The sequence below is a fragment of the Drosophila albomicans genome, chromosome 2R (assembly GCF_009650485.2).
Source record: "Drosophila albomicans strain 15112-1751.03 chromosome 2R, ASM965048v2, whole genome shotgun sequence".
Classification (NCBI taxonomy): domain Eukaryota; kingdom Metazoa; phylum Arthropoda; class Insecta; order Diptera; family Drosophilidae; genus Drosophila; species Drosophila albomicans.
In genome coordinates this window covers 13,088,929-13,116,187 of record NC_047631.2, presented here as the reverse complement: position 1 = coordinate 13,116,187, position 27,259 = coordinate 13,088,929, and the positions used below count along the sequence as shown (strand labels likewise).

The 27,259-nt window shown below is 35.3% G+C and overlaps 1 protein-coding gene across 2 annotated transcripts; it reads right to left on the bottom strand.

Moving 5' to 3' along the window:
- Positions 1–348: 348 nt before the first annotated feature.
- Positions 349–25,499, bottom strand: LOC117575390 (Kv channel-interacting protein 1). 2 transcript variants are annotated; one of them, XM_034259565.2, is made up of 7 exons: positions 25,453–25,499; positions 24,464–24,861; positions 5,717–6,236; positions 3,603–3,672; positions 3,223–3,293; positions 2,956–3,150; positions 349–1,087 (listed from the first exon to the last, which is right to left on the bottom strand). In XM_034259565.2, exons 3-7 carry the CDS (start codon positions 5,870–5,872, stop codon positions 959–961), a joined length of 621 nt encoding a protein of 206 aa, XP_034115456.1. In that variant the 5' UTR covers positions 5,873–6,236; positions 24,464–24,861; positions 25,453–25,499; the 3' UTR covers positions 349–958. The 2 variants fall into 2 exon arrangements, with proteins under 2 accessions (XP_034115456.1, XP_051863271.1); XM_052007311.1 differs by lacking the exon at positions 25,453–25,499 and having other exon boundaries at positions 24,464–24,955.
- Positions 25,500–27,259: the final 1,760 nt, after the last annotated feature.

Below are 27,259 nucleotides of genomic sequence, written 5' to 3'. Positions count from 1 at the left end.
TGTTTAATTGACCGCAAATTCTACGCTGCAATTAAAAATATGCAAAATTTACATACATTTTTTTTTGTTGGTGGTTAAAACTCGTTTAATTCACTTTGAATTAAGAAATTGAATAGAAGATTAAAAGAATGATATATTAAGCGAATTTAATGGAAAAATTTAGACTAGCCGAGTTCGAAAATCATGTTGAAAAATTAAATGCAATTGGTAATCAACCAAAATAATACAATAAGAATCGTTATTGTTATGTTTGCTAAATATACATACATACAAACATATATATTGTTGTTGTTGTTGTATGGTTTATAAGTAAATTGCTGTTTTGTTGTTTTTGTTTTTCATTCAATCGAGTAAAGTAAATCGTGTTGCACAATTTGTTAAACTTTTTTAAACCAATTCCGTTTGTTAGTTGTTTGTTATTCATTTGGTTGGTGGTTTCGTTTTTTGAGTTTGTTTTTGTTAATGCTCATTTAATTCCATGAAAGTAAAGTACATACGTTTTTATTGTACATACATAAGTACACATATATAAGACCAATTCGCTTTTGACGGCAGGATTAAATTCATAATATGCATAAAAAAGTGACATATTCTTGTATCATTTTACTTAGTTGTCTTTTATAAATTTACGATCAATTTCCATCCAAAATCCGAAATCCAAAATCCGAAACGTAGACACATAAATGTTTTAAAGTTTCGTGGATTTATTATTTGTTGTAGCTGCCTAAACTAATGTTAAGTACTAATATGTTGTTTCTTCTGCTTCTTCTTCAGCTTTCATTTTCTTTTGTTTTGCTTAACTGGTGTTCATTTAGTACAATTGTTGTTTGTGGCTTTGTTGGCTTTGCTTTGTGGGCGTTTTCTGTATGTGTGTGTGTGTTAATCGTAATTCAATTTATAGATCAATAAGCGGTATTATAGTCCTGGTATTGCGAATCGCTGGTTCGTCCGCTTGTCATCAAAGGTCATTGTCGAACATTTGCAGCGAACGTGTTACCAAATCGTCCTTGAGACAAGCCTCGAGAAACTCCTCTATCGTAATGATGCCATCTTGATTTAAGTCCAATTTGCGAAAGACTCGATCCACCTGAAATCCAAAAAAAGAGAAGCTATTTATAACAAAACTTGGCCAATTGTTAATCGGATTAATCAATATACATATATTTCAGTGCGTACAGAAATGTGGAGAACTTTACTTATCAATAATGTGGCTTGCAGCGTTCGTCATTAAATAAAATTTCCGCTGCAGTTTCCGCTCATAGGCGCACACAAGGCTTCCGCTCAACGTTGCCAATCCGATTCCCCAGAGCAGTTAACCACACACACACACATACACACGCATATACATACATCACACGTCTGTCGCTGTGTGCACAATTATAATTACTCATACGCAGCTTATGCCAGGCCACCGACAACGTCAACGGATGCTGCACGTTATGTTACGTCAAGTGCGGCTCTTGCATAAAAAATGAAGCGTCATGCAAAAACTATAGCACACACACACACACCATACACACACACGTATCTCCCTCTCGATGATATTCAACAGCAACGCAGTTCGACATCGAATGCGTTTTCTTTTTCAACTTTATCAGCTACTGTGCAGACTCGTTGCAACAGCAATTTAATTAGCTGCAATTTAAGTCGCATTCAGTTCGTATTATTGCCGCACAAGCAGCGAAATATTAAAGATATACAAACATTGCAGATACGGGTTTGGCTGTCAACAGGTTTAAGGAAATATGAATTGCGCTTAACTTTAAGCCATCGATTTAAGTATTTAGTGGCAGGAAAGTCAATTCAGCAATTTAATTTAATGTTTGCAATTAAACAGTTAAAATTGTTGCTGATTAATTGTGACAGAAATTAACTATACACTAGTATTTTATGCACAAATCAAGTATACGCAAGTTATTAATTTGTTATCAAGTACGCAAGTCTAGAGCCAGCTAAATTTAGTCATACAGCAATACAGATCTTTTATTTTTTGTCATTTATTATTTCAGAGAAACATTCCAAATTTGGTTTACTTTAAGTTTCTCACTTCGTCGCTAATCAAGAAAAATGGGAAGCATTTTGTTGGGTTCATTCTTTCTTGCTTTCATGTCGTAATTTTTTTATAGCTATCTTTTGTATTTGACCTTTTAAACAATTTATACGCAAATCTGCGAGCTTATTTAAGTTTAGTTAGTTTACTTTTAATCTTTCCTACTCAGTATATAATTATTTACTATTTTTAATTACTCCCTTAGTCAGAAACATTTTTGTTAATTTTTAGTTCTTTGCTAATCAGCAACAGGTCTTTAGCGTTATGTAATTTGTTGTTTAGCCAATCTGATCTCTCGTCTTGAGTTCTGATAGTATTTAATAGAGAGAATAAGTATACGTAAGTAATTGTTTGTAAAATCGAGTATAGGCTAATGTTTATGCAATTGCTTCATTCAGCAATCAAGTAAACACAAAACCGACAGTCGATGTAGATTACAAAACAAAACAGATATTGCATTTAATTTATCAGAACATTATAGAAAAAAAAGTGGATTTTTTTAATTTGATAACTATCAACAAATCAGTGAATTTATTTGTAGTTATTCATTTCTTTGCAAATCAGCAACAATTCTTTAGCATTTTCTTGAATTCTTGCTCAGATTCAGAATTCGTAAGCTCGTAAAAGAAATATGAAAGTATTCGATTATAAAATAATCCGAATAATAAAATTAAATAAATTATTTCATTCAGAAATCAAGTATACGCCAATCTGAGAGTCGATTTAGTTAATGAGTAAACAAAACAGTCGATTTAGCTAAAGAGCAATGAGTAAACAAAACAGATATTTTGTATTTATCAGAAAATTATAGAAGAAAAACTATTCATAACTGGATTGCTAAATTAGTTTCTAGTTTTCTATTCCTTCTCTGATCAGTAACAACTCTCTTCTCACAGTTTGCTCACCTGATCTCTCGCCTTGCGATCGTCCTCCGGCTGATGCGGTCTCCGTCCCATAAGCTCGTGTATGGCCAGCACAATTTCGCTCAGCTCGCCGCGACTGATGCGACCATCTCCATTGAGATCGTACAATTTGAAGGTCCAGCGCAGACGCTCGTAGACAGAGCCGCGCAACAGCGTCGATAAGGTGACGAGTAAGTCCTGTGAATATGAATTTAATAATATTGCAATTATTGTTTCATTATTTTATTCGATGATTATGAGCATAATTACCCGAAAACTAATGGCGCCATTGCAATTAACATCGAAGGCTTTGAACACATAATGAGCATATAAACTGGAATCTGTGGTAATAGAAGAAGAAGCAGAAGAATGTTATGTTCGGCAACGATTTTAGTACTTTCAGATTGCCAGCGAGGGAAAAGGGCGAGGGGGAGGTGGAGGCAAGTGCAAGCACTCTTCCAAAAACTGGCGCACATAAATGAAATGTTGGCTTAAGTGGCGCTTTATGACGCGCAGCTATAAAACACCACAAAAAAAAAAAAAAACGAAAAACGCGAAGAACCCAAATAATGCCGGCAAGGACATTGAATTCACACAAGTACATATACATATATATATATAGATGTATGTATGTACACTTAAATACTTACTGCCATGTGGAAAGAATTTGGCGTAAATATCCTTAAAACAATCCTCGTGCACCACACCCTCGGGACATTCCTGCAAAGGCAAAAACGAAATCTCTATGAAAATATGAGCGCAAAATATGGCATAGCGAAGTGGAAAGGGCAACGCGAATGTCAAAAGGGGTCGGGGCAAAAAATATGGTAGATGGGAAATGGGAAAGGGAACGGGGAACGGGAAAGGGAAAGGGAATACCAATGGCAGTGGCAATGGCAATGACAATGTAGAAAGCTCAGTTCTTACGCGTTATGAATCCCTATTAAAATAGGCTTTGAACTCATTGTTGAGCAGCGCTTCAGTCGCTGGTGGGGGGAGGAGGGCGAATGAATGCTTTTCTATAATTCAAATTTATAAGACCGTAATGTCAAGTGTGCATTAAGCACCCTCTGCCTTATAGCAGATGATAAAAATGTATTATTATATCTATAAACCTATTAATCTCTGCATTTATCTCCAGTTCTTTTTTCTGTCTAGACATCTAAGCAATTCAATATTTTATTTATTTTTTTTTTGTTTCTTTATAATTACTAGGAAATTAAGAGGTATTAATTATGATAGTCTTCATATTTCTATAATTACACTATTTAATATTACTATTCATAATAGTGTAATACTATAATACCATAATATTATAATACTAAAATACTATAATACTAATACAATATAATACCATAATAATGTAATACTATAATAGTAAATTACTATTACATTTTTTATTTGATTTATTGACTTTTGAACCTAATAAATGTATGAGAAAAATCATTTATTTAATAAAAATTTATCACTTTAAATTGTAGTACTTGAAACACGTCATTAAACTGTCTAAAACGGAATAAATTAATATATAAATTCATCACTTTATTTATTACCAAATATTTTATATTATGTTCATTATTCTACCCATAGGATAGAAGGGTATTATAACTTTGTGCCTGCAAGATATGTATGCAACAGGCAGAGGAAAGTAACTCCGTTTACATATTCTTGGTCAACAGTCGAGACGATATAGTTATGCCCTTATGTTCGTCTGTCTTGTGTATAGAACAAAAAACCTGACAATCTGAACTATTTTGTATTTTTTTTATATTTTGGATGTAGAACTATATTATTATATCAATATATATAGAAACCTTACTATATTATATGTTTAGAATATGGTTTTATTGAAAATATTGTAATATAATAAACTAGCTGGTCGAACATAGTCGAACAGCCTCTACTATAGTTTTCATACTTGTTTTCTTATCTTAATAACTTGTTTACTTGTATTTATTCCTTTTTCTAATAAAGTGTTTAATCATTAAAAAAAAATTTAAATATATATATAATCACCTTACTTATTATTCATTATTTAGACTGTCAAACAGTCAATATTAGATAAATAAAATCAATTTTAGAGCAACCAATAAATAATTCAATGTATGACTACCAAACTATTAAATACCAAATACGATCTATTAAAAGAAGTTGCCGAAATATTTTTTGTGCTGTTAACAAGCTAGTCTCAAAGCCTCGCAGCACATTTCACGCTGGATTCTAATAGTCTACTTTGCTATTCATTGTTGAGAATAACACACTCCACTTAATATAGTTGTTTTCTGAGAAAACTTGCTTTATTTGGAAATCTCTGGTGATAAATCAGCTGAAGAATGCCCAAAAGCGAGCACTGTTGAGCGTGTTTTTGCCCATCTAGGATTACTTTAGTGATTTGGCTCTGCTGTTGACCCACATTTGGCAACCTACGAGAAGAAATGTGAGCGTAATCGTATGAATGCATATGACACTCACACACACACACTGAGACACACTCGAACACTCACTTCTACTCACACTTACGCACACTTTCGTGCAATGAAATTCAAGACGCGTATGCATTAAATTGGCTGGCATTATTCGCGTCATCTCATTCTCTGGCTGGCAGAAGTAAAAGCACTTTAGCTGCGCTTTTGCTCGGCAGTTGAGCTCATAAATTTGGAGTGTGCCAGCAGCAAATTCATATTCATATTCGTATTCATATTCACATTCACATTTACGTTTACAGGAGGGGTAAATGAATTGCATTGCGTATGTGTCCACTTACCGTTTTAAATCCTCTATACATGACGCGGATTTCCTGCTTGGTGAACTTGGTTTGACGGCACAAATCCTCGAGAGCAACTGGGATGGGTTTAGGCACTCGTGTGTGTTCCAACTCGTAGACCACCTCCTCGATGGGGCTTTCCGGTGGTGATGCCATGCTTCTTAAATCTTATATGTTTATGATGATGTTGTTTATGCAATTTAATTATATTTTATATTTCAATTATGTGCGTCTATTTCAATTTGCCCTTTTCTGCGCAATATCAATTTCCATTTTCATTTCTCAGGCGCAGCTCATTAGCCAAATTATCCACTAAGCACTCGTCATGCAATATATAGTATTATGTATATATATATATTTCCTTAAATATATTCAATTTCTCGTCCTTGTGCAGAGGGAAGAAAAACTCTTTCAGTGATTATTCCGTTTTTGCGGTCGAGTATTTTTTTTATTTTTATTTTTTTGGCTTCCTTCACCTTTGCATTTTGACGCGGCTAAGTCGCTAATGAGGCAAGCATTGCTGCAAGGAAAGAAAGAGACAGAAAACAGAAAGAGAAAGAGAGAGCAGCATGAGTAATAGGTCAGGAAAAAAACCAAACTTACATAAATCAGTGAGCCAAGCTAGCGCAACAAACCAAAGCGAGAGAGAGAGAGAGAGAGAGAGAGAGAGAGAGAAAAAGCGCAAGGACGCTGCTCATCATCAAGCGTGGCTTGCGGTCTGTCAGCGCTAGTCTGTGTGAGTGTGTGTGTGTGTGTGTGTGTGTAAGGGTATTCTTGACTATTTGTTAAGGCCAACTTGCAGCTGCCGGAAGTGCAACTTGTTGTTGTTCGCAGCCAAGCAACAATACAGCTTATAATAAGCGTGCCTTGTATATACTAAGGGCTACATTAAGTATACGCAGTGTTTGCGCGCTGCACAGAAAAACAACAAGTTGCGTGAATCGCAAGCCGTCAACATGCAAATGCTGATTATTATTGCGTGCCATAAATCAAAGCGAATCGAGTTATGCGCGCGCCTTGGCGTATGCAGCACCTATTTTCGCACGCCGCCATAGTCGATGGGCGGAGGCGAGAAGATGGGGGCGTGGCAGAACGTGGGTTGGCAGGAAGTTGGTTAAGCAGTCTTGTTGTTGCTCCTGCTGCACTTGCTGCAACTGTGGAAACCAGCAGCTGTCTGGGAAACTCAGATGATATTAATGAGCACTTTGCATGCAGACGAATTGAGTATGCGTCGTCAAAGATACCGCTTAATTGCACCACCAAATGGGGTAGTTTCGAGTGCGTGAGAATGCTGCAAATGCACTGCCACAACAATTTGCACACTTTAACTGCGCTTTAAGTGGCGCCGCACTGAAGAACTCTGATAACGACTTTAACTATGCAACTCCTAAAAGTATGCTGCACTTTTTTAAAGTGAATTTCTCATATAAAGAGTAATAAAGCTTTTATACATAACTTATATTTGTTTTGCGATTTAAAGTCTTTTAAAAACATGTTTGTATTCTCTAAATTTAAATAAAACATTTATATATCAACAGCTCATTGTATAGTTAGTTAGCTAGATAAAATAAAAATTAAGGCAACATACTCAATTTTTTCTATAATAGAATAAAGAACTTTTTAATTCTTGAATTTAAATAAATTATTTTTTATTTTATATAGATATTGGATATTTACAAATGTTTGTTTTTAAGTAAACAAAAGAATTTTTCTTCAATGTCGACCTTAAATAAAATACAATTGCAATAATAAATAATATATAATTTATTTGCGACTTACAGCTTTTAGTTTAAAAGATAAGTTTGTTTATTTCATTTTATAGTTCATTTTAATTCTAATAATATAATAAATAAAACTTACTCAAACTTATTGCAATCAAATATATTGCTTGAGGCAATACTATAATCTAAACTTTAAATAAATAATTTTTAATATTGTTTTGATATATTAAAAATGTATAACCATGAGATACTTTACTATTTGTATTCTCTTTTTTGAAATAAACGAAAAAATGTGCATTCAAAGTTGACTTCAAATAAAATGAATAATCAAATTTAAATAAAATATATAAATTAATAAAAAAAATATACATAAATATTTTATAAAAAATAGTATAAATAATTGAAAGTCTACTTCAAATAAAAGATATAAAGAATAAATTACAATAAATACCACATTTAAAAATATAAGTTTTTATTCTCGAGTTTAAATTATATGTCAAGTTCAGAGTCGACTTTGTATATATAATGAAATAAAATAACTAATACTATAATTTTCCATAATTGTTTGCAAAATTAAAAGATTCATTTAATTTAAGTAAGTAAAGAAGAAGTATTTTGTAGTCACACATTCCCCATTTGACGTATTGAAATTGGTTTATGTAAGCTTCGATATTTGATATATATTGATGTGAAGGACAAATTGGAGAGTTGGCTGCAAATTGTGAATTTGATGCATCACTCTTTTTGAGCGTAGTCAAGCATTTTGCGAGCTGTCAAAATGCGCAACTTTATGAAACTGTAACTATGTACAGTTACGAGTATTGCTGAAATTCAGAGACAACCTCGAGCGAGCAAAACTTGATCGCATTTCTGTGTCCACTTGAGTCAATAGCTTGACCTCTTTGGCTTTGACAAAATGCAATAGCGCTTCAATGTTTGAAATGTGCTCAAGAGCGAGTGCCGGAAACTTTTGCACTATTTTCCATTTCCATTTTACACTCACACACACACACACACACCCACACAACTTTGTCTGTGTGCGCTTGTGTTTGTTTTTGTATGAAAGACTGAGCAAGCGAGTGAGTGGTGGGCGTGAGAGTTGTGCTATCAAACGGACGGTAGACATCGCGTTCCATTTGCCAAGTCAGGGCTATTTTTCAGCTGAAATTGATAAATCCAGCAGATTGTGTGGGGAGGAGGGGAAATAGGTCACAGCGACGCCGGAAATAGCTTTGACAGTTTAATCCAAGCAAATATATTTCACGCAGTTCTCCAATTTGCTTCGGTAATTTCCTTTCGCCATGAAAATTCAAATTCCAACCAAACACAAAAAAAAAAAAATGTTCAAACCATCAAAAATAAATATTTACGTGTATTTGCCTAACCCTGACTTGTGCTTTTCTTGCTTTTCTGCAATTCAAATGAGCTGCAGCCTGTCCATACATAATTCATCAATGCCAATGCTTGTAACTCACTCACGATTCTCCATCATGGCGTTGCTTTTAGAAATGCATCAACCGAGCAGCCGCAGGGCACTTTCATCAGCAAAGTGGACATATTATGTTATGTGTGTGTGTGTGTATAATCGAATCGATAAGTACTCTCTTGCATAGTTCATTTGCCGAGATACTTTCAATTGCATAAATTAATAATAGGCTTCTGCAAGTAGTTCACCTAATGCGTAGTAGATCAAGGTTTTGATTTGTTAGAGAAAATAGAGTGTACTGGACTTTCAGGTAATGCGCAATGCAGCTTTGAATGCGGCACAGAACATCATAAATGCTGAAAGGCATCTTTTAAAGTAAATTTCGTATTTAAATAATATAAGGGTGATTCTCTGATTTAAACTAAAAACAACATATACTGAACATTTTTGTTAATTGGAATAAAGATGATTATTATAACTCTTAATTAGTACTTTAATTAGAGGTAAGAATGATTTTAAAATCATTTTGTTTTTTAAAAGTATTAGCAAAATTGAAGGAAAACATGAACAAATTGTATCGTAAGACAGAAAAAGTTACCAAAAGTCTTAGCTCTAAATATAGTGAATAATATATATATAGAACAACCTTTACTTATTTTGAAAATTGTTTCAATTTACGTTTGTAAAAAGTAAATAGTATACATTTGCCAGAGAATTACCCATACACACTTTTTTTCGACAGCACTTGTTATGTGCGAGTGTGCTTCAAAGTTTTGCCACAACCATTTCCGCCGTCGTAAGTATTTCTTATTCCTTTTTTCTTATTTGGTTACAATCTTATAAAAATTGTAGAAGTTATTTAAGAAATACTTCTGCAATTAACGTCTACTATAATCGGGTCATAGCTGCTTTGGCTGTTATTTGTGGCCATATTTCGAGTGTTGTACTTCTTCGATATAGCGTCAGTATATTTTAATATTTTGTGGTATATTATTTGGTATATTTTAAGAATAATACGGTATTGTTTTGCTTTTATTATATAGCTTTTTATTAAACTAGGGACTGAACATCTTATTAAAACATTTTTAATTGAAATTAAAATGTATACAAAAATTATTTTTATTAAATCTAAGCTCGTTGCATTTGTGGCAAACTAAACCAAAATCAATAGATTGAAAGAGGTTTTATCGTATTAAGATAATTAAAAATAATTAAATTGAAAAATTAAACAATAAAGAAATATAAATCTGATATTTCTTGATAAAAAGTCAGTCGCAACAATCCAAACTATCACTAAAATAAAATGTTGATTGCTTACGCTACAAAAACAAATGTTGTTAATATATATAATATAATGCTTTTTTGTTTGCATTTAGCTCATAAAAAACGAGTATTAAATTCTACAGAGCTCATATTTATATTTTTTTAAATGCCCTCAACCCTGGTTTTTATTTTGTTGGCAAATGTGATACAATTAGCATAAACAGCTTATGGCTAGAGTAAGTCCATTAAATGGGCCCCATAACGCTAACAATATTCTGGCAGCAGTTGAAAGCGTAAAAAAGAAGAGGGAAAAATGGCAGCAGTAAGCGTCAGCCAACTAATTGCATGACTCAATTTGCACAAATCGCAGGCAGCAGCAGCAGCTGAAAGTGCATTTTACAGCATTTTTATATCGTTTAAAGAGCGGAAGTCAGTGACAAGAAGAGAGCTCGCGGAAGGAAGGAAGCGAGGTAGGCAGAGAGGAAGCCAAGCGCACATTTAACTTTTAAATGCAGTTGCGACTGCTTTGTGTGTTTCTGTGTGTGTGTGGTGTGTGTTATGGGTAACATGTTTGTCAAATATTACGTATACGACATGTGCACACGAACACCCAACGCCGTTTTCGTTCTATTCAATGCCAGGCCAAGCCAGGCCAAAAGTCGGCTAATTAAATATTAAATCAGGTCAAAGCTTAAACGTTTTAATGCCCAAATCTTTATTAGCCAATTGCAAAAGCGACAAAGTTGCCACAGCCAATGTTTGTTCATTGAAATCCAGTTAAAGTGCGACAAAGACTTAAAGGCAGGACTTTGTCTTAGGCTCTAGGCTGATGGCTCTTGGCTGTTGGCTGTTGGCATATGCAAATTGCGTTTCTCTGAAGCAATGCCAACTTTTCTATGTTTATTCATTTGTCTAATTGTGTTTGTGTGTGTGGTCTGCTGCTGGAAATATGGAAATACAAATAGAAATTCAAAATGGAAATGGAAATGAAAATGCTGCGCTGCTGGAATGGTGTGTGCATGTCAAGCCTTCAACTTCTAAATGGCAACGACAATATCAGCAGCAGCCAAACCAACAGCAGCCAAAACAACAACAAAGGATAAGGCTTGCTGCTTCTCAGTGTGTTTGCCTTGCATGCAGACATGCAACGCCACTCGACTAAAAGCTAAACAAAAACGCAAGCCAAGCCCACACACAATCACACTCACACACACACACACACACTCCCTCGTTGCCCAAAACACACACAGTGGTGCAAAAGCAAGCAACTAAATTGCTTGGGTTATAACATTGTAATACATAGCGCTAATTTAGTTGTTATTACTTCTCATTACAACTGCCATTTGCAAGTAGTTCTTTCTCTTTTGCAGGATAATCAGTTTCCAAATTGCCAAAATACAATAAAGAGCACACTCAACTATGCCTTGTGTCTCGTCCTTCAAGCTAAAGCCTTGATTCCAGCACAATACTCAAAGCTAAGACTGTGAGCTGCAACCTAATGCAACTGACGAAGGTGCAGACATGTTGATGATACCATTGCCAAGCAGAGCATTAGCACTCTGTCTTCTTAGATTTGAATCGAAAGCAGTTGAAAGCAAGTTGCAAGTGAAAACTAGGACAGTTCGAAAAGGCTTAAATGTGTGGAATGACAACAGCAGAGAAAACAAATTAGTCCATTTGAATTTCTGTTTTAATATTTCATAAGTTGATGAAGCAACTTTAATTGAAATTTTACAATTTTAACAATTTATAAAAAAAACTATTATGGAAAGAAGATAGTGATTATTAGTTCACTAATATTTATACATTAGATATACAATTTAAATTAAAGAAATACTAATAAAGAAAGTTCTTTAAATGTTAATGTAAAAAGTATATTGTTAGTGGGTGCATAAATTTGAACATTTAACAATGTTACTATTATGAAAATAAGTTAGTGCTAGCCAATAGATATTTATAATATACCTAATTATATATATTTTCTTTAGGGAAGTTCTATTTAGCATTTGCAATCCATACCTAGTTATAACTGAATATCTGATAAGCTTATAAATTAATTCTATACAGAAATAATTTACTAAAATTCAAGTATTACAATAGTAATAAATTCTTGCAGCAGCAAGCTTAATTAATTTTATATTTATATTATATATTTAATCCAAATTGAATAAAAATCATAAATGAAAAAGAAAATGACTATTTTGAGTGTCTTGAATTTGACTGAATCTTTTTCTGTTAGTATTAAATATTTGTTACATTATGAGTTTGAGTTTTTTCACTGTATTTCCTTAAGTGTAGTAATCTGCTTGAGTAGAGAAGATCAAATTAAATTGTAGTATGACTTCAAAATATTCTTTTTTCTTTCATTTATGTATCTCAATGCGAAAGCCAAAGCATCTGAAACATTCTGGCCAAATTTGTTATAGAAATTCTCAAAAACTTGCAAAATATTCATATTTTTTAAATAAAATTTCTTCAACATAAAGAAATACATAAATATTGTAAAAGAATATCAATTCTTCACGATGTGATATTCATATTGTGTAAAATATATTTTCCAAACATAAAAAATAAAATAAATTATGTTATATGTTTGAAAAATGATCAATTCTTCACAATGAGATATTTTAATATCTTTCTTTTCTTTCTACTTTCTACTTTCTATATTCGCATAACATATATCTAGAACTTCCATTATAAAAAATATATTTTATTTTAGTGTAGCGCATGCATTTGATAAATAAAGATATTTGCAACCCACTGTGCAATTGGCAATGTCGCCTAGTCTTTGTCATTTCCCGCTGCTTTCATGCCACTTTCACGGACACGGACAGGGACACGAACACGGACACGGACAGGGAAACGGACACCAATGTCGAGGAGTGGCACACATATTACAATACAATACGAGTTGGCTGGTGGAATGAGAAGGGCAGTTGTGAAAAGCAGCCAAGCAACTAACCAGCAACTATCTAACTAAATGGCAACTGACAACGGGCCACACGCAACCGCAGCAGGTGAACCGCATTTGTGTAGAAACTATGCATTATTAAATTGAGTATGGCAAGGAACTGAGCTCCTCCCACTCATCGCATGCGAGGACACTTGCTTGTGTGTTGCATGCTTCACAATTACTAAACACAATTGAATTCTTTTTTGGCAAGAAGCAAGAAGCTACAAAAAGTAACGCCCACAAGGTCGATAAGAGATCTTAAAAAATTGCGCCCACATCAAACAATAAATCAACGCCAATTATAGACAGCAATATTTTTGCATTTATTTTTTTTTTGCGGTCTTGGCCAAGTTTTCGGCTCGCGGTCGCGACAAATGATAAACGACTTTGAGCGAGGGATAAAAAAAACAAAGAACGAAAGAATTGCAACACTTTTCAATCTGTTTGTCGAGATTGGCTGACACTTGATTTTGCACATTGTAGGCGAAACGAAATACAAAAAAAGAAAAAAATAAAATAATTCTAAAAACTGGCTAAGTACTTGCTGAGAAACGGCCAAATAATGAACCAAAGGATTTCGTGACGACATGTGAGAAATACTTGCAGTAAATTGAAATTGCAATCACAATTCAAGGAATTTGCACGAGACTTTTCTGTTCGTTATAGAAAGCTGGGAAAGTGGAATTGGTCTAACATTAGAGCTCTCTAATTGAAAATGCACAAGGAGAAAGATTGGCGGGAAATGAGGTGGCTTATACCCTGTAAATAGTTGAAGAGGTATGTTTAAAAGTGTCTTTAAAGATTGATGTTTTAATATTACTGATTTGTATTTCGTATTGCGATTCTTTCACAAATTGAGTTGTTTCTTATCGTTGCGAACTATTTCGATCGCACTGTTCTCTAAACTGCACAATCTATGTCTTAATGAAGTAGAATGGAACACACTGAACTGAATAAACGAACTAAATGCACTATAGAAACAAATAGTTCGTTCACTTCAAATTGAACTTAACTCTGTTCACAAACCAAAAGAAAAAGAAGAAGTAAGGAAATAGAATGATAAAGTGTGGTCAGACTTTTAAGGCTAAAAATAAGAATGATAAAGTTTGTCCATATGTCGTACTTTCAACCTAATCGATCTATTATATAATGATATTTTTATTTATCGATAAGGTATAATACAGAATGTGAGCCTCAATGAAATCTTAAAAGTCTGACAAAGTAAAGTTGAAAGCTTAACATTTTAATGAACTAAATATCTAAGTTTCTAATGATTCAAATTGCATGTCAGAGTGATTGGAACTGGATTATTTTACAGGGTATCACTTTAGACAAACAGTTTGGTTTAACTCTCAGTTCCTGCCGATAAATGTCTATGGGGGATTTCTGCTTGCATTTGATATGAGCATAATGGCAGCAGCGATGCATGCTCGCATAATTAGTAGAGAGATAAACGTTAATTGATTTACACTTCAACAACAGCATCGACATCGACATTGCTATCAACATCTACAACGACATCAGGCTGACAGTCTCTCGATGTAGTTTCAATACATATGCATAGAGTACTTGTCTCCATAATGGATAATTGAATTATGCGGCCATCTGAGCAAATGAAATTGAACCACACATCAATAAACCAACCAACAACAATATTCAATTTGTTGGTCAAAAATGACGCTTGTTAAATTGAAAATAGCCAAGAATAATAATGTGAGGCGAGTAGAAGACTAAAAAATATTGTTAGATAGTCAAATTTCATTTTAATGAATAAAGCAACCCAATAGACTGATTTATATTATTTCTATATTATATAAACATAGAAGGAAATATTCAAGTGATAAAATTATTGCGTTAAGCAATTAAATTGTCAAATAAAAATATTCATTTAAATTGCATTGAATTAAATTTCAATTTTCAACTTATATGCCAAATACACTTTTATTTTCTGCGTTCGTAAATCAAATTTTATTATGGCGAGCAATTAAAAGTTTCAACGAAATTATTCATTTTGAAAAAATCAAATTTAAATATACAACTTAAATGCCATTTACGTATTTTTGTAAATAAGCGATAGCAATTTATATTTTATTGCTGATGAGTTTTCGCATTTCCCTTTAAATTGAGTAAATTATGTTTGTATATTGTATTGTGTATGCAGTCACTCTTTGGCCCAAACAAAGCTTAATAAATCCAGTTTAATAGTGGCGATTATAATTCAGACTGTCACTGATATGCTATGATCTATTTCCTTCTGCGAGCAATCATTTTAATCACTTTTCACAAATTGTTTGCATGGGGAATCAATCGGCATATTCATATTTAATTTATACGTTATTTTATTGACTCTTTTTATGGAGCTCAACTATGAATCAGAGTGCATATAAATTAAACTGCTTTAAATCTGCAATTCAATTGATAATATTTTCGTTATTTTTTTTGAATAGAATTCTGAACAAAATATGAATATTTCATTGTACGAGTATGTGTTCACGTTGGGGATATATCAATGTGACAGCGTGACGCATAATTAAAGTTTGTGAATGTGCCAAAAGAATTGGCCGAAAAAGTTGGGCAGGAAGTTTGGCAAGTTGCCAGCTGATACGCTGGCCTAAAGACGCTCCAGCTCCGGAAGCCATTAGTTATTATAAGTTGGCCTGTCGAAAAAGGTGAGCAGCATTTTGTTGAATTGAATAGTTTATATTCAATTATACAAAACGAGTGGCAAACGAGTGTTGCCAGCCAGTTGGGAAATTGCTTAACGATGCGTATACGTAATGTCACAGCATGGACTTGAAAATTTCAGTTTAACATTAAAACATAATCGCTGGGGAAATCAGTCTGAAAGTGTTGATGGCAAACTTCTTTGTGTGCTCACTTTTTTGTTGCTCACTACTTGTCATTTGGCTAGTTTGTTTACTAATGAAAAAAAGAGAAACCCAAGGAAAATGTGAAAGGGAAAAAACACCATGGAGATAATTCAAGAGCACATTTTGCGAGCTGTCTCTGCTGCTGTTCTCTGCTGCTGCTGTTGGCGCTGCACGCAGCACTTTTGCCCCAGTGGAGCTTTAAGATAAGCCAAGAAACAATAACAAATTACTCCCCAGAGCAAGAGAAGCAACATTCTCTGTTGTTTTTGTAGTTTCGCATCCTGGCAAGTGGATGCCGAGTAGTATATCCTTGTCCTTGTCAGGCGACACCATTTGCAATAATTTTTTAGTTAAATATTGTGCCCAAAAGCCATTTGGGCAACCAAACAAGCAACCACAATCAACGTATTCATGCCATTCGTATCCGTAATCTTAAATCAACAAACGATACCCAATGCTTCTATTAGTGATAGCACAAACACACACGATTATTAACGTTAATGCATGTGTGAAATTTACAATGCGAACAGATTATCCTTAGGCATTTATACTGCAAATAAATTGTACAGACAAATATTGCTTTTTATTTCTTTTCCTATTCTATTTATTTGCTATTTAGTGCGTGATTCACGCTTCTGTATTTTTTGATCACGTTGCCGTCTCTAATGCCTAAGTATTTCCGACATGCTCACGGTCACGTTGGCCAAGTTAATTGTTGCCTCACCTAGTTGAAACCATAAAAAGCATAAGAGCTGCTTACCAGGAAAACGCAAGCGAAATACTAAGAAAATGTTTGACTCTGAAGTGTGCTGTAATAATATTTGAAAGAAGAAAAATACTTTTAAATTGTATACCTATTAATACTGATGTAGAAAGGTTACTGAAAGAAGATTTTAATAGAAAGCTTCAAAATATTTCTAGAAACATTTTTATAATAAGAAATAAAACTCGATTGTGAGATACTTGCTACCCATATTCAACAGAACCGTAAAGTAAAAAATATACCAAATTAAAATACCAAAATATACAGAAGGCTGTATTTGGTATATCAATGTAGTGATATATTGAAAATATACCATAGAGTGCAAAATATATCAGATTGTCATCTAAATCAACTAGGATTCGATTGCAGTCCTTGTTTTTACCAAACAAAATTATTTGTAAATAACTTTTCTCTTTCGACAGTTGATCATAATCAAATTTTCAGTTCAAATAACAGTTTAGACAATTCTATTCCAGAAGCTATTTATATAAATTATGGGAACCTTTGTTTATATCTAAAAAATTGTATTTTAAAGTTAACGATTTAATTTAATTCCGAATTCTCTACTGTTAACAAATCAATACTAAATGTTTATATTCGATACATTACTTATACCATAGAGTATTATAGCTATGTGCTTTTCCGACCAAAAAATCGTTTTTCAAGAAATAAATTTATTTGAGAAAAAAACAGCTACTGTTTTGTCTTACTTTTGTTGGTATTATGTATGTGCTCAATAGTATATTTTAGATGAAGTGGTATATAACAGGCGAAATCCTGTTACATACATAAGCGAAATATACATTTCGGCTATATTTCAGTATTTTATGGTAAATTTATGTGATATTTTTATTGAAATCGAAAAGCGGTTATCTCCTAGTTTTATACTCTACTTTATTTCTAGTTTAACTTTTAGTCAAATGCTATGCAAATTTGGCAAATTCTCGCTTAATGTGATTGTGATTTAAGCTTAACCAATCATACTATATGTCAATCAATGCGCGAAATTAATGAAATTTCTATCTCGCTGCATTGAAAATTTTGTGGTGAGTTCGCCACACAATCAAAATCGAAGCAAATCAGTTTCACATTGCAAACCTCACGCTCTGGTTTTAGTCTTGAAATATGTTTAGAACCATACTCAACAGAAACTATATTATTTAGAACTTGACATAATTAGCCATCAGTTTTGCTGACCAATTGAGGCGTAGAAAAGTATAAGTTGAAATACATTTGGAAAACTAGCTTGCAGATTTACTGGCAATTATTCATCAAGTCAAAATAGAATTTTCTGCTTTTTGCGCAAAGTTTTACTGTATTTTTTTTTACGCCAGCTGCCGACGGAAATAAATTAAGCCAGCTCATAAATTAAAGTGAAGCGGGCTACAACAATAACATAAAAAAATGATTGTTTTGTCCAGTGCAAAAACAGTTTGTGGTTTTGTGGCCAAAAATTATTTGTTAGTGACTGTAATGTGGCCCCAAAAAAATTTATACGCAGTCTGGCTCCTTCTTCGTCTTCTTGCAGAGCCCCAAATAGAAATTGCTAAGCATTTGCGTTTCGCCTTTTGCTTTGTGTTGGCCGATAAAGAAAATTATTGTCTAAAACTTGGCGCATATCGTAGAACCGGAAGTGCTCGCCTCATAAAAACTAGCGGGCGTCTCTCTGTGTGTGTGTGTGTGAGTGTGTCTGTGTGTGCGTCGCCAGCGGGACGACGTTCAATGGCATTTTATTGTTGAGCATTTCGCACAGTTGTTGTTGCTGGCAAGTACAATCGTATATGAAATTGCCACCCACCCAAAAGTCAGTTTGCCATGTAGAAGAACTATTTTGGCAGTTTTGTTAGCTTGGCTGGCCGACAATGAAGTCAGTTTTTAGCCGCTTGGCCAGTGCCAAGTAAGTTTCTTTCTGTTCGAGTCAGTTTCATTTGTGGGAGTCTCTAAAACTTTTGCAACGGAAATGCAAGCGCCAACTTTTTTGGCTCCAAGCGCCTGCCCTTTGTTCGCTTTTTTGCATACTCTTCTGACTCGTTTGGAAATGTTTTGCTTTAATTTCTTTTTTAGTGAAATTAATGAAAACAATTGGCAAAGACTGCAAGCAGTAAGTTCTTGATTGGAGGCCACTTCAATGGGGCTACGATACAGTTGCATGTAACAAGTTTCCGGTTTCACACACTCACTTACAGATACTCACACACACACTTGTTCAAGCATGTCCAGGTCTGGCATCTTTTCAAAATAACTTGACATTTACGAGTCGAGCAATGTGTGTGTGTGTTTGGTTGTTGGTGAAGCGTATCATGAAACTGATTGCCGTTTCACTCAATTCAAGTCTTTGGCTTTGGATTGCCTCAAGTGGCCTGGGCTCTTGATGTGAATGCGAGTCTCGGCTAGTGTAGCATGAAGGACCTCGGATATATGAGCAAATCAAGCAGCAAAGCTTATTGGACTGCAAATAACGCCAACATATATAATGAACATATTATGCAGATATTGCTGTACTACAATATTAACTGGCATTAATGCTCAACATGGTTTTTATGATTTTACTTTTTTCTTTTCTGTTTTTGGCAATTTTTATGGGTTTCTATGTTGTTGAGCAACAACAGCAATAAGCGAGAGAGAGAGAGAGAGAGAGACGTCAAGACGTGGCAATAAAAAATTGTGCAAAACTTTTTCAGCTAAAAATAAGCAGCAAGAGCAACAACAATGGTAATAAAATAAAAAAAAGGAAACATTCAAGGCGCAACTCATACAAAAAGTACGACGACGCGAAAAAGTATGCTATGCTTTTTTCGTCGACTCTCGCCTGGCGACGCAAAGCTGCCCTTCCTTGTACTTGGCCAGTCCCGACACAGTAATTAATGCTTGTAAGCACCACTCGTCTCACTATGTGTGTGTGTGTGTGTGGCGTTGCCACATTTTCAGCTCTCCAACTTTTTTGTCGATGGCTGCCTTGTTAATTGCATGTTTTCCCTCACAACATGTGCCTGCCCCGCAAATCTAACTTTGAATTCTGTGCAGCCTCCATCTACATAATGTGTGGCAATTAAAAAATGTTACCAAATCTTGGCATCAAGGTCGACCGCGTGCCCAAATGTCTGACAGTTACACACACATTTCTTTTCTTTGCAACACATGGCGTATGCGTATTGCGTTCACAAGGCAAAACGCAAAACGCAAAACTTTGCACAACTTTGCATTCATCAGCTGGCCATAAAACCAACGAACGGAAGTTCGCATAAAAAAATACAAAAGTACATAAGAATATGTATCCTCCACTTTGTGTGTGTGTACATTTGGCTTGTGGGTGCGCTTGTGTATGTGTATGTGTGTGAGTTTGTGTGTTTTATAGACACATCTGTGTCCCATACTCGTTTAGGAACATCTTTGTTCTCTGTCTGGTTGCGTGGCCCATTTGTGTTTAATAAGTTGACCAATAATGCGACAATATTGTGACAATCATAAAATGTTGATGTCAGGCAAATAATGATCTATAAATATGTTTATAATGATTAAGTTTCTCGAGTGCACTCAAAGCATCGATAACAACTATCAATTCAAATTAGCGCGAAAAAGGAAATTTATCATTAATTAAATGTGTAACAAACTTTGCTCTATGATTTATAGTCTTTAATGCTTAATAAAAAATTAAAAGTTGCGCGAATAATCTTGTTAAATAGCGGCTATTGCTTAAAAATATTATAATATTCAATTCAAAATTCGCTGATAGCATTAATGAATAATATTTAGCATATTTATTTCGTTCAACTTTCTTCATGCACAATTTCTGTTAATTTGTATCTCATAAAAAACACTCATAAAAAAACACTAAAATACTATAACACATTTTCAGTAAGCAGTCATTTTATTTCTTTCTTCCGCCGCAAATCGAGAAAATTGAATGTCAAGCGTAATTTTGAAGCTATAGACACGATTTTAAATATTTAACGAAATACTTTTGTAAGGGAAAAAAACGCCAACTTATTACGGATTGCTTTGGCTGATATTTTGCATTATAAAGTATATTTTGACAGTAGCATTATAGCAATATACCAAATATAGACTTTGGGATATTTTTATGATATAATTTAAAGTTAATATCGCACTGGGTAGCGGGTATTTTACAGTCGAGCACACTCGACGTTAGTTACCCATTATTAATACAACTTTATTTGCATTGAATTTAAACAAAAAGCAAATCAAGTAGTAATTGCTTCATTAAAATGTAATTACAATAAACCAAGGCATTATTAAGTATACGTAGCTTATGCCGACAGTCATAAAGTTATACTGCAAATGGATCAATTTAGGGTAAATCGAGTGCGCTTTGTTAAAGTGTCTAAACACAGATAATAGTCTTTAAAGTCTCGGAATGCATTCTGAAACTCAGCAGAGCAGAAAAAGTGATTTATGTGCTTAAAAACACCTTGGCAAACGCATAAATTATGCAATCAAGTGTGTTTTTCCACAAATTGATTTCCAATAGCAAAGTTTTTGGCTTTGCTGTAAAGTGTGTATAGTATCTGAACTATCTTTGCACAAGTATGTAATTAACTGCGTATTTTGATAGCCATAAAAGAGGAAAAAAAAGGAAAGGAACACAACACCTAAAGTGATTAGGCAATTTGTGGAAACGGGCTGAATCATTTCACGCCTTCTGTTGTTGCGTGTCACGTCGTTCAGGTAACAAATATTTGAGCAGGCTATAAAAGCTCACTCATAGCAGACGACACCCGCACTTTTCCCCTCCCCACCCCAACTAAATTTGTCACTTGACCAAAGGTCGAAAACGGGAACAAAGAGCGAGGGAGCGAGGGGAGCTTTAATCGCATTGAAAATGCATATAATTGAACGAGCATAATTTGATTAGTGACTTTGATTAGATTTGTCTCATGCCTTGATTGACTTTCACTCCGCAATTGTGAAATGCGTTCAATTGAGTTGAGTTCAGATTGGTTTATTTTTAACATTTTCTATTTGCAGTTCCTTTTTTCGTTGTTGTTCTTGTTGTTGGGGGCGTTCGCCCACTTTGCACAAGAGCCAACGCTTTTCTGTGTAGGCGTAGGCGCATGTGCATGTGTGTGTGTATGCGTGTAAGCGCGCGTGTGTGTGTGTGTGTGTGTGTGTGAATGAAACTAGAGCGCACCTTGATGCTATTTTTAAACGTCACACAAAACAACAAACGGCCACAAAAGCAACACCAACAACAACAATCGTCGCTTAGTTTTGCGCTAAGTGTTTTTTTTTTTCCATGTTGCCGCCGCATCCTTTGTGCTGCAGCATCGTAGGCCAAGTTCGCCGCGTTGTTGTTGTTGTTGTTGCTGTTCTTGGTTGCTGCTGGCTTTATTGTTGCAGTTAGTTGGCAACACTTAAAATACAGCTGGGCAAATAACGTCAAGCATTATATAAATACATGACACTGAACGTTTTACTCACACATTATTTAATGAATTGCAGTGCACCTGAAGCACCCTCGAATTCGTTGAAAGCGCCCCTCTGGGGCATGTGGCATGAGGCGTGAGGCATGTGGGGCACGTGGGGCACTCAACGTTTTATTGTGGTGTTACATTTGCTGCGAGTATCGCTTTCATGTTTAGCTATCTTTAATTTAATCTTTTTACATTCGCATTTGATACTTTGCTCAAGTTACTCTGCGTAAAGTTTTAAGTTATTGCTAAAAGCTTATGAGAGCTTTGCCACATAACTTGAAACGATAACTAACCTAATCTTGAGATAAAGTTTAATAATTTGTTGAACGAAGATTTGTGGAATAAACATACATCCATTTATATCTTTAATGAAATAAAATCAGACAAATTAGATGATATTTTAGTTAAGAAGATTAAAAAGATTTTTCATAAAATCATATATTAACTATTTGAGAGAGTTTTATGAAGATTTGTAGAATAATCATAAAGTGAGATATATCTTTGAAGACATCAAATCAGAAAAAATTAGAATATATTTTAGTTGAGAAAGTTTCACCTTGTGATTTGTTGTGAATCATAGATTAACTTTATGGGATAGAGTTTTATATACAAATGATACTCTAGAAAAAAGAATAGGGAAGATTTGTAGAATAATCTTAAAGCGAGATATATCTTTAATGTCAGACAAATTAGAATATATTTTAGTTGAGAAGATTAAAAACATTTCTTACAAAATTAACGATAACTTTTAGGGATAGAGTTTTATACACAAATATTTAAAAAAATTAAAATATTACTTACAATTTAAATTACAATTTTTTCTCATTTATTTTAAACTAATTACGTTTTCTAAGCAATACTTTAAGAAGTGTTAGTAAATAATTACTATGCACTGCTATTTTTCTAATCATTAGCATATCAAAGCTAAAAATAGTTTCGATTTAATTATAACTAACAAAGTTGTCGTCCACATCTCACAACACTTAAATTGTTTTCTAGTTTCGAAATTAATATGTTAATCTAAATTGCCATCAAAATGCGAATGGTTTTGTGGCACGATATTAAATGTAGCCTAGTATAATAACAAAGTGTTATTTGTTTTCCATTGTTGCATTTCATTCAGTTATTATTACCGATCTAACCAATCATGTGGAAGATAATTGTGGGCAGGACAAAGAGGATTATTTTATGGCGGCGTATAACAAGTTTTTGGGCCCAATTTATGCAATTAGAAGTTGTTTTTATTTGACTTTATGACAACTCTTGAGTATAATTTAGGGTAGTAAGCAATCTAATATAATATTATGGAGATTTTCGACATGTTGTTATTAAAAGTCATGGTTGTCAAAAAAAGGAAAGGAAAAGGAAAAACATTCTTTACGTATCATTTGCTTCTTATTGCTATTTATTATTCTGCGCTGCGTAATATAGACTTTTTTCTTAAGGGATATGTTATAGAAATAAATAATGTTGTGTAGTTTTACTTCGATTTTGTAACACTTAAAAAAATTAATGAAATCTAATGATTTTACTTTACTGAAGAGGTTCTATCCTATTTGTTCGACTCAACACAATTTCAAAGGACATTCTATTGCTCAATATTTTAATTATTAAAATATTCCAAAGACAATTAGATGAGAAGTCTGTAATTTTCTGCACTTGAAAACAGTTGTCAAAGCTCCCACTGGGGAACTGGCAATTATGCATAGTATTCATAGTTGTGAATTATTCATGTGTTATTATTCATTCATAGCTTACAAAAACAGAGCAAATAAATGTTGTGCTTTCGAATTTCGAATTTTCATAGTAATCATTTTGTAGACTAACTTTTAAAGCCAACTGTGAGTGCCAGGTGAATTTGCGCGTGTTTCTGCGTATGCGTGTGAGTGTGTGTGTGTGTGTACTCCCTCTGTGTCTGTGGGAGTGTGTGAGAAATTGGCGTCTAGTTAAATAAATCGCATGCGATTACAATTTTATACAAATGTGTAGTTAGTTTTTAGCATGAGTTTTGTTTTCTGCTTCCTTTTTCGTTTTCGTTCGCTTTGTGCGTCTGTTTCGCTTTCGCTTTCCGTTTTAGTTTCTTGTTCATTTTCTCAGCTTAGCTTTGGCTTTGCTGTGTGTGTGAGTGAGTGAGTTTTTTTTTATGGCGCCTGGCGTCGCTTAAATGAGTTGTTGTTTATAGTTGGCGAGTGTGTGTGAATGTGTGTGTGTAAGTAAGTGTGTGAGTGTGCAGGTGATAAATTTGCATTTGTAGCGTTACGCTATTGTTTACTTTATAGGTTAGTTTGTTTGCTTTGCTTCTGCTATGCATATATTTACCTTCGATGCCTTTGACGGCGACGAGGACAACGGACGAGTTAACCTCTCTTTCCGTTTCTTGGGGTCTCTCTAAGCATGCCAGCAGCTACTTCAGCAGCAGCTCTTGACTTTGCCACTCAACGCACTTGACTTGAGCCTTGCCTTTACTTTACTTTCCTTGGCTTTCGCTTCTCACTCTCTCTCTCTCTCTCTCTCTCTCTCTCTCTCTCTCGCTCTATGTTTTTATTTTGTTGTATGCTGCTTTTCGCGTGTCTCGTTTTAATTTGGTAATGACTTTGGCTTATTAATTTATTTGCATAGTTGCGCACATTTCATTTGTTGTTGTTGCTGTTGTTGTTGTTCCATTTTCGGTTCTTTATTTTTTGCCAACTTGTCACTCACTTCACCTTACTTCTTTCCTTCACGCACACACGCACACACACACATTGTAATTTTTCGTTAGCTCGTTTCGTTGTTGTCGCTTTCGCTGTTGTTGTCGCTTTAGCTCTTGTTGTTCTTGTTGTTGTTGTTGTTACTGTTGTCGCTTAAATTCGCTTGCAAAACGGAGCGACAAAGCAAAAAGCCAAGCAAGCAAGCAAAGCAGCCTGCACAAGTAACCAAAAAAAAAAAAAAAAACGAAAAAAAAGTGTATCTTTTAGATCCGGGCATATCCTTTATCTCGGACACAGCAGCAGCGCAGTCGACAGCGGCCGCAGCTGCGACGCCAACGCGCAGCAGCAGAGCTAGCAGCTGCGGCCGTGGCACCGCCAGCAGCTGTAGCTGGGCAAAAAAAAATTTTGGTTTTGCTACGCGAAAATTTAAATGCTCGTTTATAAAAATAAAAATGTGTTGCAAAATGGCAACACAGCAACAGCAACAACAACAACAATCAACAATTTGATGGAGCGACAAGAGCAGCGAGAGCAGCAGCCATAAATAAAAGTTATGAAGAACAAAACCGCGCAGAGCGTTGCCGCCAAGCGTAGCCCAGTTACCGTTAGTGCCCTTACCCAAAAAGCAGCAATCGACGCGCACACGCGAGTGTCCTATACACAACTGATTACAGGCTACGCGCTCCTTGCGACTGCGGTCCGACTGTTAGCGTTGACAGCGACGCCATGACTTCGTTTCGGGTTCGGGTTCGGGTTAGCTTCGTGTGCTCGGCAATGGCAACCGACAAACGACAATGGCGCGACGACAACAACAAAATTACAGAAATTTGACTAAGCACAGCTTTAGCTTTGCCTGACGCCTGACAGCTGAGACGGCGACAGAGGCAGAGCCAGAAGCAGCGGCGACAGCTTCACGTTATTATGCTTTCGCCGCAGCGCTGACAGCGGCGGGGGCTTTCTTACGGCGAGAGTCAAACGCATGAGAGAGCACACGAGAGGACATAGACAGAGAGAGCGAGTGGCAAATGGCAAATGGCGGAGAGGCAGTCTGGAGCTTGGCACTGAGTGAGAGAGTGAGTGTATGGTGCGAAGGCACCCGCGCTTACAGTGGGACTGATTTATGATTATTGTTACACTAATAAGTTTATTCGTAGTTTTATTCGTGCATAATATATAGATTGAAATGTTTAACGAAATAATTAAAGGAAATCATAATAATAACTCCTATAAAAGTGACTTCTTTTTAAAAGAGCAATAAAAGGCAATGCCACGGTGCGCACAGCACACCTCACTCACACCTTCGCACGTACCGCACGCAGCTCAGGTTGCGAGTCAAACAGTCTGGCAGCACTAGGAGACTTGGTTTCATACTCAACTCATCTCTTCGCATCTCAGCTCGTCTCGGGTTGCTTTCTGGTCTTGCCCTCTCTGCCTCGGGCATATGTTGGGCACCATGCTGTGCTGTTGGCGTCGCAGTTAACGTCGCTGTTAACTTTCGCTGTTAGACGACATAAAGCGCGTCTGAGAAATTATGCCCAAGAGCTTAGGATGAGCAAGTAGCCCTCCTCCGCCTCTCGCACCATCACATTGTTGAGTATCGAGCATTGCCACACTTTTCACCAACAGCGGACGGACATTTTACAGCCAAATGACAAGTGCTTAGTGTGTGTGCTGCTGCTGCTGCTCCTGCTGTTGTTGTTGTTTCTTAGCATTTACATTTTTCAAGCTCTAAAATGGGCAACTTGTGGCAAATGGAAATGGAAATGGAAATGGGAGGAAGAAAGTGTGGCCAAGCCACTTGGTGCACGCTTGCGCGCCTTTCAAATTTAGCGTATTAACTCATTAAATGTTCAAAAGCTCATTGCCTGCGAAATGTGCACACATCTGCTAAATAACAGCAGTATATATGTACGTAAGTGTGAGAGTGTGCGTGTGCGAGGCTGTCAGTGTGTCAGTGTGTGAAATATGCACATGTGTCGCCTATGCGGCTGCGGCTGCTATTTTTCACACTCACCGCCCCTTTGAGGGAGCGAGAGAGAGAGGAAGTGTGGGTGATGGAGATGGGGGTTCACAGGGGGGTCGTTGCTTTAGCTCGACCGCTCGGCCGCTTTATGCAATTTAAATTAATTTCTGTAATTATTTTAGTGGCGCACTTAAATAGCTTTATTTAAAATGCCAGAGATTACGCTCGCAAAAGTGTGCGTGTGTGCGTGTGTGTGGGAGTTGCTCTCATCTCTGAGTGTGTGTGTGTGTGTGTGTGTGTATGTGAGGGTCAACTTGGCACTAAGCATACGTTGCATGCGCCTGAATAATTCATATCAAAATGTGGCCGGCTGTCTAAAATGACAGCTGCGTGCCGCAAATAATTACAGCGCGATTTTAATGTGACCATGAAGCACTGCGCTGCACTGGCATCGTGCCTCGT